Genomic DNA, 16785 nt, shown 5'->3' with positions numbered 1-16785 from the left:
TCATTTGGCCACACGGGGCTGCTCTTATTCCAGCATCATCCTTGGGTCCCTTCTGTACCTACTACTTCAGTGCTTCTCCTGCCTTGCCACTAGAGACCGTCGCCACAGCTCTTGGAATGGATGGTCTTTGAAAGAGACTTTGATAATTCATGGCTGATAGTCACATACGAGGCTACTGGACCCGCATATTTGAAGCTAGGTTAGCTGACTGCTGGACCCACACATGTCAGAATCAGAATCACCAGCAGCATCTGAGAGCCCTGCATTTTCTCTGAAGCAGCCCAGCTCACCAGTCTGTCAGCACCAGGGTTCTCCCTGGCTCTCTTCTGCCTCCCTGATAGCCTGGGGCTCAGAGCTTTAACCCACCTAAGTGTAGAAGAAAGGCTCTTTGAGCAATAAGAAATTTTCTGATGATAAATGAACCTTTTAAAGCACAGAGAAAGCAGGGTCATATGAGGTATTCACAATTAGCTCATTATTTTTTTCCTCTTTTTTAAAAATTAAAGTATGGTTGATTTATAATGCTATGCCAATTTTTGCTGTACAGCAAAGGGACTCAGTTATATATATATATTCTTTTGCTGTTGGTGGTGGTGGTGGGTTTTTTTGTTTTGTTTTTTGTCTTTTTAAGGCTGCATTCATAGCATATGGAAGTTCCCAGGCTTGGGGTCCCATCAGAGCTGTAGCTGCCAGCCTATGCCACAGCCACAGCCACAGCAATGCAGATCCAAGCCACATCTTCGACCTACACCACAGCTCATAGCAATGCTGGATCCTTAATCCACTGAGTGAGGCCAGGGATGAAACCTGTGTCTTCATGGATACGAGTTTGTAACTGCTGAGCCAGGACTGAAACTCTTGCATTTTTTTTTTTTTATGTTTTTTTTCCTTGGTGGCCTATCGAAGGAGACTGAATATAGTTCCCTAGGCTATATAGTAGGTCTTTGTAGTTTATCACAATTAGCTCATTCTTAATCTCACTAAGTCTTAAAGAGAAACAGAGAGAAATAGATATTTCTCACCTTGAAAGTTACTTGAGGCCTTGGCTGCACTCAGTTTTAATGGAACTGTGACTCCTAACTGATTCTACATTGTAAGTTGTGAGTTGAAGGGTGATAGTCTGGGTGAGCTCATGGACCAGAATATTCCTGTGGAGTCACCTCATCCCATGAATAACTAGTGGGAATTCAAATGTGTGCTTAGCAAGAAAAAGTGGAAAGACAGATTTTATAAATAGTATAAGCAATTTCCTTTTAGTGCATATTATATATTATCTTTATAAGATAGGTGTGTGCATATACAGTAATATGTACAGATATATTGTCGTATAGGCTACTATCCACAAAGCCATGTGCATTCTACTTTATTGGCCATTTTAGGATTTTTCAAGGTTTTGTTTCTATTTATTTTTTCCTTACACACTGATTGTGGAAGATGTTGGTCTACATAATTAGGGCATTTTGGTCTCCTAAGGCTGTATCTGCTGGAGAGCTGACATTTTGGTGAAATTTTTCACATTGCCATAAATGTCATGTTGAATGTTGGTGATCACAGAGCCCATGCGGGTGAATCCACCATGCATCCCCCTTTCTCTCTCCAGGCTTTGATCCTGAAGGAGCTGTCTGTGATCCGTGACCATGCTGGCAGCGCCTGCCTCCGGGAGCTGGACAAGAGCAACAGCCCCCTCACCATGGCTCTGTGTGGCTCCAAAGGTGAGTGTCCCCCTCTGGCTGCTGCTGTCACTGCACTCTGCCCGCCGGCTGGCTGGCTGGCTGTGTTCTGGAATTTCAGGCCTTTCCTTTGTAAGGGTATATCTTTTTAAATCATACCTAGAGGAAGAGACTTAACTATTTTACATTGTAGAAAGTCATTCCTTTGGAGAAACTCATTGGTCATGTGTGTGGATTTCTGAGTTTGAGGGTGCTTTGAGCAAACTTGATCTTATTTTTCTAAAAAACGGGAAGGAGGAGTTCCCGTCGTGGCGCAGTGGTTAACGAATCCGACTAGGAACCATGAGGTTGCGGGTTCGGTCCCTGCGCTTGCTCAGTGGGTTAACGATCCGGCGTTGCCGTGAGCTGTGGTGTAGGTTGCAGACGAGGCTCAGATCTCGCGTTGCTGTAGCTCTGGCTTAGGCCGGAGACTACAGCTCCGATTGGACCCCTAGCCTGGGAACCTCCATATGCCGCGGGAGCGGCCCAAGAAATAGCAAAAAGACTAAATAAATAAATAAATAAATAAATAAATAAAATTAAAAAAATAAAAAAAGGGAAGGAAAGAAAAGCCAGGGTGTTTTGTCTTCATAGTTCGTTTTTTGGGGGGTGTTTTGTTTGGTTGGTTGGTTGGTTAATTGGATTTTTTTTAAGGCTGCACCCACGGAAGTTCCCAGGCTAGAGGTCAAATCGGAGGTACCTACTCCACAGCCATAGCAACACGGGAACTGAGCCATGTCTAAACTTACACCATAGCTCACAGTAACACCAGGTCCCCGACCCGCTAAACAAGGCCAGGGATTGAACCCACATCCTCATGGATACTAGTTGGGTTTGTTTCTGCTGTGCCACAATGAGATCTCCAGGGCTTTTGGTTGGTTTTTTTTTTTTTTTTTCTTGGCCACACCCCACGGAATGCAGAGGTTCCAGGGCCAGGGATCAAATCCGAGTCACTGCAGTGATAGCACCAGATCCTTAACTGCTAGGCTGCTGGGGAACTCCATTTAAATCATGTATTTAATGATCATTTAAAATGGTTTAATTTCACAGTTAGCCAGGACCTAAAAGCATTAGGTGTCATGATGGTGCATTCACATTCAAAATCTCCACCTTCTCATGCTTCTGTAAATTTTTGACAGAATAAAGTCCTGTCTCTTTAACCTTGATGCCTTTTGCCCTGTGTTCTCCTACTCTCTACTCCTGGTACATACCCCACACTTTCCTGTTCCTATGTCTCTGCTTCCCACTCTTCCACCCACTTTGGAATTCCTCCCCCTTGTCTTCTAAGTCAGTGGCTGCTCCAGTCTTAAAGCCTCTCCTGGGAGTTTTTCCCCAACCTCGAAGTGCTCATTCCCCCCGAGCACCTCCAGCCCTCACTTGGCTGTGTTACTGACAGCTCTGCCCTCTGTTCTTCTAGTTCTGTCTTTTACTGTCCCTAGACTATGAACTTGTGGAGCATGGGGGGCTGTGCTATGTCGTATTCCTGTTTTATCCCACAGATCTGCTTGCATTTCAATTAATATTATTTTGGTAAATGAATGTTACATTCCTGACCTGCTTCCCCAGGTTCCTTCATTAACATATCACAGATGATTGCCTGTGTGGGACAGCAAGCTATCAGCGGCTCCCGAGTGCCAGATGGCTTTGAAAACAGGTCCTTGCCTCACTTTGAAAAACACTCAAAGGTAAGCAGTAGTGGATCAGGCAGAACTTTGAGGGACAACCTTCAGCACAGAGGAGGGGGCTGCCAACCAAGTGACTCCTGGAGCCAGTGTCTAAGGCAGGGGCCTCTCAGGGTCATCCCCTCTGCAGCTTGTACTTGAGTCCTGTCGAAGGAGCCTTATTAAACTTGGAGCTGTAAACTTGGACCAATGCCCTCTTGTACATTTTCTCTCCAAGAGGGAGGTTTTCAGGTTTCCATCCCACTTACCTTAAGTAATCAAAATGTGTAGCTACCTTATATAACTGTACGTTCAGTCTGTATGCTTGTTTGGGGATACTCACATCAAAGTGTAAGGGTTTTGAAATAGTGATCATATGAACCACAGTAAAAGGACCAGGTAGGTCCATGTTCTCCTCCCTGGAATCTTTAAACTCCGTGTTTAAATGCCTTCTGAGTTCCATCAGGTCTGGGCACTAGTGTCAGTAGAATGAAAGAGACAACCTGTGTTGGTTTTCTGTAATTCAGGGGCAAACAGCTATTAAATGTACAGTTGAAGGACTTAGAGCAGATCTGGTCACTCAGTAAATTCTGGATTTGGAATCAGCCGTTTTTCCCACTAAAACACCGATGCCCCAACTGCTCCTGCTCCTGCTCCTGCTCTGTGGAACTGCAGGATTTCTTTCCATCCTCTCCTGGGGAGATGGGGCTGCTCTATTGAGAATGGACAGATACTCTGTGTATCAGGTGGCCCAAGAACAACTCGGGTTCTCTGCCCAAGATCAGAATTCACTAGGGTCAGGCAGCCAGATGGTCACTGGAATGGTACCTGCCTGTGCTTATCAGACTCAGAGTCAGAGCCTGAACAATTTAGAAGAGAGGCCAGGGGCATCCAGTGCTAGACTGGGCTAGATGTGCTTTCCTAGAAATGCCCGTGAATATGCCAGCTGCCCTTTAAACAAAATAGGGAAGCAGTGGGTTAGCCTCTATGTCTGGATTATCCTCTAAGGTACACAGACCTTACCAGATCAAAGGCCATTTCACACGATATCTTATATATGTGTATACTTCTGTACGGTTTTATTAAGATACATGTATCATTATAGTCACCCATTTAAAATGTGCAGTTCAATTTCCACAGAAAAGAAAATCATGGACTTGGAGAATAGACGTGTGGCTGCCCAGGGGGAGAGGGAGGGAGAGGGAGGAAGTGGGAGGGATCGGGAGCTTGGGGTTATCGGGTACAACTTGGAATGGATTTACAAGGAGATCCTGCTGAGTAGCATTGAGAACTATGTCTAGATACTCATATTGCAGAGGGTGGGGGAAAAAAAGTATACATGTAAGTGTAACTTGGCCCCATGCTGTACAGTGGGAAAAATAAATTAATTAATAAAAAAATAATAAAATGTGCAGTTCGTTGACTTGGTATATCCACACAGTTGTGTGGTCATCATCACGATCTAATTTTAGAACATCTTCAGCACCCCAAAACGAATCCCTGTAAACGTTAGCAACACACAGTTATGTTTTGGAGGTGGGCAGGTCTGGCCCAAGGAAGGGTGTCTGGAGGAGAGTTGTTTCCCAGGGGAAGGGCGAGCTGCCGAGGTCAGTACGTGACTGCATGTCTGCTCTAGAACAGCAGCCCAAGCTGCTGTCTCCCTCTCCTGAGCCACTCAGCTGCCACTAGGCACCAGCGGCAGCACTGGCTGAGACTTCACCCTCTTCACCTCTGGCAAAGATCGTTGGGGCCAAATTATTTCTCCTCTAGGAAAGAGCATAAAACATGAGAGTGTATTGGCCAAGTATTTATAGTCTAAAGGTGAGGCATTTTCTGATTTGAATGGGTTTTGGAATTGTGGGCCTTGAACTCTTTTTGTTAGATGTTTCTTTTTTCCTACCTCTCTTTAGCTGCCAGCTGCCAAAGGCTTTGTGGCTAATAGCTTTTACTCCGGTTTGACACCAACCGAGTTTTTCTTCCACACGATGGCTGGCCGGGAAGGTCTGGTCGACACAGCCGTGAAGACAGCTGAAACAGGATACATGCAGGTAACCCAAAGAAACGTAGGTCATTAGCAATGGAGCAGAGCAGGGACTGTGATCTTGACTGCTGAGTGTTTTCGTGTTTTGTCCCTGAGCTCTAATTTATCCAATCTTGGTCTTTTAAAGGAAAAATTGAGAGATGTAAGTGCCCTAGAAATAAAAAAAAACATAAAATGGTAGTATGTTCCAAATCATGCACTGTTCTTTGAATGATGATGACCAGGACAGAGCCACAGGTACCAAAGCCTTGCTGGAGGAGAGCGTGGACTAGAAGTGCATCCTGGGGTGTGGGGAACCACACTCGGCCTCCTCATACATGGAGATGGGGTGACAGCAGAGTAGCTGCCTCCTAATACAAATGGAGAGGGCTCTGCTTCTCACTGTGCGACTGCTTATGTAACCCCTGATTAATATCATTCTAAGAGACTCAGAACCTATTCCAGTGCCTGCATGAGGGCTTGGACACTTGGAGGGATGGCTTTCTCCATTGTGTGTACAGTTATAGGATAGGGGTCTCCAGGGACAGAGCAGAGCTAGATGTTTTCCTTTGCCCATGTTTCTCAGACCGCCAGAGAAATACCCCTGCTGGAGTTCCCATGGTGGCGCAGTGGTTAACGAATCCGACTAGGAACCATGAGGTTGTGGGTTCGGTCCCTGGCCTTGCTCAGTGGGTTAAGGATCTGGCGTTGCCGTGAGCTGTGGTGTAGGTTGCAGATGCAGCTCAGATCCTGCATTGCTGTGCCTGTGGCATAGGCTGGTGGCTACAGCTTTGATTAGACCCCTAGTCTGGGAACCTCCATATGCCGTGGTCAGCAGCCCTAGAAAAAGTAAAAAGACAAAATAAATACATACATACATTCATACATACATACATACATACCTCTGCTGGCAGAGTGGTGAAAACACATCCCACTCTGTCTTCCATGAGACCACAGACAAAGGATTTCTCTCTAGTCTCTTATTTCTACTCTATGCTCCATAATCTATGTTCATGGGTTTGTCTGTTCTTAATTTTGTTGAAGTTTTTATCTACTTAGAACGCATGATGAAATTAGCACTCCATGTTCCTGGGCAATGAACTGCTGTAGCTCTTTGTACCTTTCTCCCCACTGTGGGTTGGGATGCACAGCCCTTTGCAGGCTGGGCAACCAGGACTGATAAACCGGAGACAGATGCAAATGAGTGAGCCAGAACAAACTAGGCTGATGAGGGCCTTGCAAATAACCTGTTTTTTGTAACCTCTTCTGGACCTCATGTGGCATGGCAGTTACTGCTTCCCTTTTAGTCATCGTTTGATGAGAAATTACCTTTTAGTTTTGGAGTATGCTGCTTTTGTCAAAAATGGAATAGACTACGAAATGCTTTTTACCACTGTTGCCCAAATGTTTATTGACTATGTTTTGCCTTTACCTTTTTGAAGTAGAGAGTTTGATTTTCCCAGAGCAGTGTGTTAACCTAGAACAAATTAGTTCTGGCATGAGAGATTTTTTGTTTTGAAGTTGCCTGGAGGAAGATTTCTTTCTCTTTAACACATTGAGCTCCCATCCCATTGCTGGCTGGAGTGTCCTGCTGGTGCAAGGTTCTCCCTAAGCAGATTTGAGAAATGGCTGCTGCCTGCTGGTTCAAACACAATGCTGTTCCTGTTCTCTCTTCTTCCCTCTCTGTCCCAGAAGAGGGCCTGCACCTGATCCTCTGTAATTCATATTGGAGTCCACAGGGCTCCTGGATTAAGTTGTGTTTAGAAGTGCAAAGCAATTGCATTAATTTATACTTTAGGGAGACAGAGAGGGAAGGCAGAGCAACGTAAGAACCAGTTTTTGCAGAGTCCTTTGAGGGTGATGGGGTTTAAGTTGCATGCATCTGAAACACATTCAAGTGCTGGAAGTTAGGACATATTCTAAATCCCACTGCACAGACTAATGAGGCACTTGTGGGTTTGTTGTTCTTGGGGTCAGGAGACTCTTTTGAAGGGATTTCTAATAAAATGTTTTCATGTGATTAAAGTGCTGATAACCTTGAAACTCAGAATTGCAAATCTCATCCTCTGTACACCTGACTAGTCTTCTCAAAGCAGCTGAGCTTTTGTTTCTTCTCCTCCTTTAGAGAAGGCTCGTAAAGTCCCTTGAAGATCTTTGCTCCCAGTATGATTTGACAGTCCGAAGCTCCACAGGAGATATCATCCAGTTCATTTACGGGGGAGATGGCTTAGATCCTGCAGCCATGGAGGGAAAAGATGAACCCCTGGAGTTTAAAAGGGTTCTGGACAACATCAAAGTAAGATTTAGCATTATATCTGGGGTTAGTATTTTCAGGGACATTTCTTTAAAATGGAGATACCTCTTGGCATAGAACAGAGTTAATGCTGTCACATCTACCCAACCACTAGGTTAGTATTTTTTTTTTTGTTTGTGTTGCTCTGCCTGATTTCCCCAAATATTAAGAGAATTAGTTTTTCACTTTTAAAATCTAGTTATTGCTGGTAATCAAGTGCCAGTCAGAGAGGGTTTTGGCTTCCTGTCTGTCTAGTAAAAGTATAGTAGAGATGGTGTGAAAGTCATGGGTGTGGAGAAGCAGGAGCATTTCACATATATTAATTGGAGATATAATTTAGGACAATTTTTTGAAAGGTAGTTGGACATTACTGATCTGAATTTAAATGTCAGTGCCTTTGACCAAAATGTTCCACTTAGAGAAATTTGCCCTACAGAAATGATCTAAATGTGTCAAGAGGTGTTTCTGTAGTTCCCGTCATGGTGCAGTGGAAATGAATCCGACTAGGACCCATCAGGTTGTGGATTCAAGCCCTGGCCTCACTCAGTAGGTGAAGGATCCGGCATTGCCCTGAGCTGTGGTGTGGGTCACAGATGTGGCTCGAGTCTGGCATTGCTGTGGCTGTCATGTAGGCTGGCAGCTGTAGCTCCAATTCAACCCCTAGCCTGGGAACCTCCATATGCTGAGGGTGTAGCCTTTGAAAAAAAAAAAAAGAAAAGAAGAGGAGTTCCTGTTGTGGCTTAGTGGTTAGGAACCAGACGTAGTGTCTGTGCAGATACAGGTTGGATCCCTGGCCTCGCTCAAGATCTGTTAAGGAACTATTGTTGCCGCAAGCTGCAATGTAGGTCACAGATGTGGCGCTGATCCCGAGTTAATGTTTCTGTGGCTGTGGTACAGGCCGGCAGCTGCAGCTCTGATTCGACCCCAGCCAGGGAAATTCCCTATGCTGCAGGTGCAGCCCTCGAAAGAAAAAAATTAATGTGCCAAGAATGTCCTCTCAGCATTGTTTATAGCAGACACAGACCATCAGTGGAGGACAGTGAAGTCTGTAATGGTCTGTCCATACATTAGGATGATGTGCAACCATTACTTGGGGGGAGCCTCATGAGCTTGGAGGTGGGGGAGTGTTTTCACTTACGAAATTTTGGGTTTTATTTTTAGAAAACAGGAATTTGTGTTCTTAGTGCAAATCTTAGGTGGGGTGAAGGTTGAGGAGCAATGGCACAATACCCACTGAATAGCCCACACGTCTTTGTAAAGATGGGCTATCATTTTACCCTGTTTTCACCTACATATCGAAAAGAGAGTCTGTGAATTCCTTGGTGGCACAGTGGGTTAAGGATCCAATGTTGTCACTGCTGTGGCTAGAGTTGCTGCTGTGATGCAGGTTCAATCCATAGCCCAGGAGCTTGTGAGTACAATGGCATGGCCAAAAAGGAAAAAAAAAAAACAGCCTAAAATTTGTTTTGAAAGAAAAAACAGGGCAGATTGCTAAAAGCTCACTCCAAGTGGTTTTGTGTCTTGTCAATCCCTCCCTGGAGTACTGTCCCCATCACTCTGTTTCCTTTCCACACTTGAGGCAGTCTTCCCGTGCCAGAGCGAGCCTGCCCTCAGTAAAAACGAGCTACTCCTGACCACGGAGTCCATCATGAAGAAGAACGAGTTTCTCTGCTGCCAGGACAGCTTCCTGCAGGTGAGTTCCGAGGGGCCATGTGCCCAGTTCGACTGTCACCGTGGAATTGTTCACCAGGTGCTGGCAGGGACATCTCTAAGCTGGGGGTATTGATGTAAGAGTTTTCCTTATTAAAAAATTCAAGAGTGACCTAGGCAGAATATCTGCAGTCAGCATAAAGAATTTATCTCCTGTCTCTTTTAGTTTATGTCGTTGGCTCAAGTATTTCCTTGTTAGCAAGAAGTGTTTAGCTGGAGAACGGATTTTTTTTTTTAACTCCGTCTCTTGACCCCATACAGCCCACTTTCTCATCCTATAGGCCAACATCTCCGTCAGTCATTCTGTGTCCTGATAATTTTTAATAGTATCATTGTTTTAAGAGCTTTCCTTGTATTTTTACAATAAAGAATGTAGCTTTTTTTTTTTTTTTTGGCTTTTCTAGGACTGTACCCACAGCATATGGAGGTTCCCAAATCAGAGCTGTAGCCGCCAGCCTACGCCACAGCCACAGCAACACAGGATCTGAGCTGCGTCTGCGACCTACTCCACAACTCACAGCAATGCCAGATCCTTAACCCACTGAGCAAGGCCAGGGATCGAACCTGCAACCTCATGGTTCCTAGTCGGATTTGTTAACCACTGAGCCACGACAGGAACTCCATTACCATTATTATTTTAAATCTATTTTTCTCTTACCGTAATATGGATTAAAAATGCACAGAATGAGGTTCCTTGATGGCTCAGTGGGTTAAGGATCTGGCATTGTCACAGCTTTGATCCCCAGCCCGGGAACTTCTGAGTGCCACAGGCACTTTTTTTTTTTTTTAAAGAAGTGCACAGGGTCAACCTTCCTTTTTCTTCTAAGGAGCTGTTTTAATTTCACTTATCTGCTTCTTCCTATTTGTATTATGGTAATAACCCCCTTAAGTATACCAAAAATAAAAATAGTAAAAAAAAAAAACAAAAAAAAAAAAAAAAAAAAAAAACCTTAAGAATATTTTGGTTAAAAGCACTTCACTCCTTCCTTTCACATGACAAGATGTAAAAGATAAAAAAGAGATTCTTCCAGATCATTATTTATGTATTTCTTTTCCAGGGTATATTTAAAATTAATAGTCTGGCTGGGTTGAGTGTGAGTGCCTTTGTTTTGGGGGGAATTTTTTTCACAGATTTTCTTCTTCCTCTTTTTTTTTCCTTAAGTAACAAATGAAAGTTGTAATTTGTTTTTTTTACTTGATTATGTTCACTTATTTATGTTTCTGTTTCTCCTGGAAGACCTTAACTGAAACAGGCTATGAGAAATATAATGAGGTAACGTCCTTACGTGCTGTGGTCGCTGAGCATAGAGGGTTAGCTCTGCTGCACCCTAGCTGTCTGCCAGCCCTGGGGACCACAAGTTCCTATCCCAGGTCTGGCAGATGGGGCTTCCCAGGTCAACACTTCAGACTGGTTCCTTTCCTGCCTTTGAAGAGGTTTGACGGTGACCACCTGCCTGGCGGTGTTTGTGGATTCAGTGAGCACTGGTTCAGCCATCACCATATGTCATGCACCCTGCAGATCCTGGGGACACAGAGGTGACTGAACGTGTCCTCGCCCTCCAGTGGCTCACAGTCTGAGCTCACATTTGCCCAGGGAGTCCAAAACCCGCTGGTCAGAACAAGTTTGGGCTGCTGAAGCGATGCCCAGCCCTGGCCTGTGTCAGAGCTGAGGACATGGAGGCAGCTCCTTGGTGGCTTTGAGGCCCAACCCTGCCACAGGCAGACACCTGTGCTCACGAATGAGTGTAAAAGTTAACTGCTGGTTAGTCGTGTGATTAATTGCTTGCCAGTTGCCGTGTTCTGAGTTCCCTGAGTATGCTCTGGATGATTTCACTGAATTCTTAGTAGCTTTATTTCAGTTTTCATTTCCAAAAAGTGAGTCTTTTTCCTTTTGACCTAACTTCCATAATACCTGCCCTAACTCTTATGTAAGGGAAGTCACTCTTTTTAGCAAAGCCACTGGTTGCATGTCTGTGGGGTGGTAAGCTAAAAGCTGTCATTTCCAGCACCTGAGCTGGGCAACATTTGAAGTGTGTGCTCTTTACTGCCTGTGTGTATGGATTTCTCACATGAAAATCACCTGGGTCTGCTTAGCCATGGGCTCTGGCTCCAGTTTCCCTGTGCCAACAAGTAGGGCAGCCTTGAACATCAGATAGCACCATCTGGGCCAAGAGGGCTTTCAGAAGCTCACCCTTAAGGGCACAACCACAGCTAGGCAAGAGGTTCAGGGAGGAAGTCATCCATGTGAAGGAGGCTCTTAATACCAAATGATGTAGAGGAAAAATTAAGTGGTAGTGGGTATTATCACCTTTGAAGAATCCCACTTTTAGGCAAAGCGACACCAGGAGAGATTGTTCCACTGCCCTCTCTGACTCAAATTTCCTTTGTTTTGTGTAACTAACTGTATCTAAAAGTGTGGCCTCAAACCTGTAATTAATTAATGGGTAATCCTGGAGAGTTTCTCTTTAAAAAGAGTCTTAAAAACTGTCGGGGAGTTCCCGTCGTGGCTCAGCAGAAACAATGTAGTATCCATGAGGACATAGGTTCGATCCCTGGCCTCACTTAGTGGGTTAAGGATCCGGCATGGCTGTGGCTGTGGAGTAGGCCCGCAGCTACAGCTCTGAGTGGATCTCTGTATGCCATGGGCGCAGCCCTAAAAAGACAAAAAAAAAGTCAAATTCTTGTAAATTAAAAACAAGTCCTTTCTTAACTAAAAGTCCTTTTTGTGTAGAATGATGGCTAAGTGGCACAGTCACTCTCCATGTATTTCCACACGTTGTCAGTGAAGAGATCTGACCGACAAGGACAGCCCTGGGAAACCTGTGTTCATGAGCAAGGGACAGGCGAGGTGGGATGGATTCTTACCCACGCAGCCCCTTGATCACTAGGCTCCTGGGATACAGACTGAAATTCCCACAGGGTAAAAACAACATCGCACAAAAACGCTGCCCTAGAGCAGAATGTGGAGAAGGCATTTGACTTTGTATTGAGGCCCGTCGCCTTGCCCAAGCCCCTGACCTCATTCTGCCCGAGTGCTCACCACTCTAAAGAGGTGGAGCCAGGGCCCTGCCACCCCGCAAGGCGGGCTTGCCAGGCTGAACATGGACTGTGCGGACCCAAGTTTTAGTGGTTTGCTTTCAGGAAAGATAGTAACTAGATAGTAACTGCTCCCATCATGGAGCAGTGGAAACGAACCTGACTAGGAACCTTGAGGTTTCGGGTTCAACCCCTGGCCTTGCTCAGTGGATTAAGGATCTGGCATTGCTCGGATCCTGTGTTGCTAAGGCTATGGTGTAGGCCAGCAGCTGTAGATCCTATTCGACCCCAAGCCTGGGAGTCTCCATATGCCGTGAGTGCAGTCCTAAAAAGCAAAAAAAAAATGAAAAGAAAGATAGTAACTAGAAATTACTCAAGGGTCTGTGGAAGGCTAAAGAGGTTTATTTCTGCAATGTTAGGATAAAACCCTGCCAGTCAAGTGTTAAGCACTCTGTAGGTGTTTTATAGCATTCAGTTTTGCAAAAGTGGGCTCCTGGTTCAGTCTGCTTTTTGAAACATTTGTGTCAGACAAAATATTAGATATGTACAGCTATGCATTACAGACTGAGTAGACTACAGCAGACACGCTGGTGTGCTCCTTGGGGCCCCTCAGCCATCCTCGGAATTAAGAAACAAGACCTCTTAAGGTTTTGTAGCCACTACAGCATGCAGTCCACCTTTGGGCCCGCCAACTGGTCTGTCCACACAGAGCAGCTGGAAGCCTGTAGTCAACCAGAATCCCCCTGCCACCGCCGCATTTTGTCTGGAGTCACTGAGGAAAGTACCATGTCCCTGAGGGCTGCTGAGGGGAAGTGCAGCCTACCCACCTTTTCCCATGTTCTCAGAAACGTGCCTGGGTCAAACCAGAGCAACAGATTGGTGGCACCCAGGACTGCCTGACAGTGGCCTCTGAAGGATGCTGCTACTGCATGGTGTGTGCCATCAGCTCCCCTGAGAAGTGCCTTCACAGTCGGTCCCATGGTGCTTGATGTGTGACCCCTGGCAGCAGGATGTCGATGGGTGCAATTCACTGAAGCACAACACACCCTCTCAGGACAAGCACCTGGAGAGGAGATGCTGGCTAGTTCCAGTTCTAGGTGTGACCATGAGCCTGGTGAATTCACAGAAATACTATAGACTGTAAAGCAGTTGCTTTTACCCCTAGAGAGATCGCCGGAGAATTTAGGCCTGTCGTTTACAGCCCTGCCCTGTGGGTCCCTCAAAGGATGTGCTTTTCACCTTCCTTGCTCCATTTTGTCATCATCCCAGGGCTTAGAGTGCTGTTCTTAAATACAGTGGGAATAGCAGATATGCTGATGTTTCATTTCCAGCTTTGAGAGTGGTTTCCTGGAGGCCTCAGGGAGTTCTGATCAGATTGTGTGTGGAAAGGGAGGGCGCATGAGATGGGGGAGTGGTGAGAGGCGAGGGGCAGAGACAAAGCTGGGACTCGGGAGTGTTTCCTTTGAAATGCAAGCAAGCTCAAAACAAGTGTTTTGCAGTGTACATGGTGTCTACAAAGCCATGCTTTGTAGTATTTAAGTTGACCAGAACAGGTTCAGAAGAAACCCTCAAAAATGTATCAGTGTGAGACCAAAAGTACAATTGCCGTTACTCTGGGCTGCGTGCATGTGAGCATCAGCCTGTGTGCCAGGGAGCAGAAGAGAGCACAGCAGGGGGCAGGGCTATCCTGCTGTCACTCCCACATGCTGTGTTAGGGCCACAGCACATACAAAGCATCATCAGAGTAAAAAGAAAGGCCTTAGAAACACCTAAAGCAGGGAATGCTGTGTCCAGGGTGTGGGTGGTATGTCATGTTCCTTGGAAAAACATTTTGTAATAGAACCTGTATCCCTGTCGTATCCTTTATAGTGTCACGTTTAGCTGCCACTAAAAAGGACGGACTCCTTACATGACTGAAATTTATAAAACAAATCACATCCTCCAAATTACTGAGAAATGTATGTCTGATGTTTGCTGTGTAATCTTTCAGGAAATAAAAAAATTCATTAAGGGGGTTTCTGAGAAGATCAAGAAAACCAGGGATAAATATGGCATCAATGATAACGGCACGACAGAGGTAACGGCCTTCCCAGACATGTCAGGATAAAGGGGTATTTTCCTGTGCGGCTGGTCCTGACTCTGCACTTGGCCTCTGTTCTTCCAGCCCCGTGTACTGTACCAGTTGGACCGGATCACCCCTACCCAAATAGAAAAGTTTCTAGAGACGTGTAGGGACAAGTACATGAGGTAAGAATGCTGCTTGTCTTAGACAGCTGGGCAGTCATGTGGCTCCCTTATAGCCTTCCTGTGTCCTCAGGAAACAAAATACTGCACTTATAGCGCTTGCCAACTGCCAGCATCTAGCAGGTTCTGTCACGTCTTCTCTGGGGACTCTGGTGGTCAGACAGGCCAGGTGCTCCAAGATGTGAAAAAATTGCAAAGAAATTTCCAAGGGTCCTCTCCCCACAGAGAGAGTACTGATGTATTTGGCAGGTGGCAGCTGCTCTTCCACCTTCTGTACCATCATCTGTTAGCAGATCCTCTCCAGTCCTCCCACACTGACCACACGTAGCCACGCAGGGGGGTTCCCGTTGTGGCTCAGCTATTAACGAACCTGACTAGCATCCATGAGGACACGGGTTCAATCCCTGGCCTTGCTCAGTGGGTTACGGATCTCGAGTTGCATGAGCTGCGGTGTAGTTCATAGTCACAGCTCAGATTTTGCGTTGCCACGGTTTTGGCATAAGCCGGCAGCCACAGCTCTGATTCGACCTCTAGCCTGGGAACCTCCATACGCTTCAGGTGCGGCCCTAAAAAGACAAAAAGACAAAACAAACAAAAATAAAGTAGCCACACAGAATTCACTGTCATCATCAGCCCCCTCTGAGCATCTCGTGCCCCCGTGTGCACCTGTGACTGTGACTTCCTCCTGACCCTGATAACATCTGTATTTTTTCTGTTGAAAATAGATATCAGAAGCCTCCCCAGCAGTTTTGGGGGTTTGAGTTTTGTTTTTCTACTTGAAGGATAGCTGACCTACACCACTATGTAAGTTTCAGGTGAACAACATGGTGACCGAGAATTTCTCTACATTACTTATCATCATGATGAGTTTGGTTACCATCTGTTACCATACAAAGGTATTACACCATTATTAACTGTATTCCCCACGCCATACATTCATCCCCATCTCCTTAGCAGTTTGTTGTTTGGGGTTTTTTTTTTTTTTTTTTTCAGGGCCTCACCTGCAGCATATAGAGGTTCCCAGGCTAGGGGTTGATTCAGAGCTATAGCCCCACAGCAATGCCAGATCTACGACCTACACCACAGCTCACGGCAACGCCAGATCCTTAACCCACTGAGCGAGGCCAGGGATCAAACCTGCGTCCTCATGAATACCAGTCAGATTCAGAAGTCCAGTCAGATTTGTTTCCACTAAGACATGACAGGAACTCCTCCTTAGCAGTTTGACTGGATTTTTCATCTCTGTTTTGTCCTTCCAGGGCACAGATGGAGCCGGGTTCTGCGGTGGGTGCACTTTGTGCCCAGAGCATTGGTGAGCCAGGCACCCAGATGACCCTGAAGACTTTCCACTTTGCTGGTGTGGCCTCCATGAACATCACCCTGGGCGTCCCCCGCATCAAAGAGATCATCAACGCTTCCAAAGCCATCAGGTGTCCGAATCCCTCTTGTTCTCACACTCACTTATTATCACGTTCCTTGAGAAACACTGTTTGTCTTGTCACCTGTGTGTGCGATCCACTAATGGGCAGTATCTCAACCGCCGAGTGACCGTGCTTGTGTTAATCATATCTCGGCTTATAAAACACCTAAACTGGGGAAAAAAAAAAAAAGTCCAAACTAGATAGAATAGAATAAAAACTAAAGCCATGGCTGTTTATAATTTTATTGGAGTATAATTGGTTTACAGTGTTGTGTTAATTGCTGTGTAGCAGTGACTCGGTTTTATATATATAATCTTTTTCATTTATATTCTTTCATGATGGTTTATCACAGGATATTGAATATATAGTTCCCTGTGCTATACAGTAGGACCTTGTTGTTTATCCATCCTAAATGTAATAGTTTGCATCTACTAATCCCAAACTTCCAATCCTTCCCTCTCCCACTCCTCCTCACCCTCCCCCTTAGCAACCACAAGTCTGTTCTCTATGTCTGTGAGTCTGTTTCTGTTCTGCAGAGAGGTTCGTTTGTGTCATATTTTAGATTCCACGTGTAAGCAACATCATTTGCTATTTGTCTTTGTCTGACTGACTTAGAATGATCTCCAGATCTATCCATGTTGCTGCAGATGGCATTATTTTGTTCTTTTTACGGCTGAGTAGTATTCCACTG

General features: G+C 45.4%; 1 protein-coding gene across 2 annotated transcripts in view; it reads left to right on the top strand.

Moving 5' to 3' along the window:
- Positions 1–16785, top strand: part of POLR3A (RNA polymerase III subunit A) — a 61598-nt gene that overhangs the window by 31337 nt on the left and 13476 nt on the right. Inside the window, exons 17-25 of one of the 2 annotated variants that reach the window (XM_013983365.2) lie at positions 1601–1712; positions 3276–3394; positions 5281–5418; positions 7516–7686; positions 9263–9376; positions 10631–10666; positions 14420–14506; positions 14594–14676; positions 15933–16103. In XM_013983365.2, coding sequence (XP_013838819.1) covers positions 1601–1712; positions 3276–3394; positions 5281–5418; positions 7516–7686; positions 9263–9376; positions 10631–10666; positions 14420–14506; positions 14594–14676; positions 15933–16103 — 1031 coding nt within the window. The remainder of the gene's footprint in view (positions 1–1600; positions 1713–3275; positions 3395–5280; positions 5419–7515; positions 7687–9262; positions 9377–10630; positions 10667–14419; positions 14507–14593; positions 14677–15932; positions 16104–16785) is intronic. The other variant, XM_001929360.6, reaches the window with a different exon arrangement.

The sequence above is a fragment of the Sus scrofa genome, chromosome 14, assembly GCF_000003025.6.
Source record: "Sus scrofa isolate TJ Tabasco breed Duroc chromosome 14, Sscrofa11.1, whole genome shotgun sequence".
NCBI classification, from domain to species: Eukaryota; Metazoa; Chordata; class Mammalia; order Artiodactyla; family Suidae; genus Sus; species Sus scrofa.
This window is presented reverse-complemented; position numbering and strand designations above follow the sequence as displayed.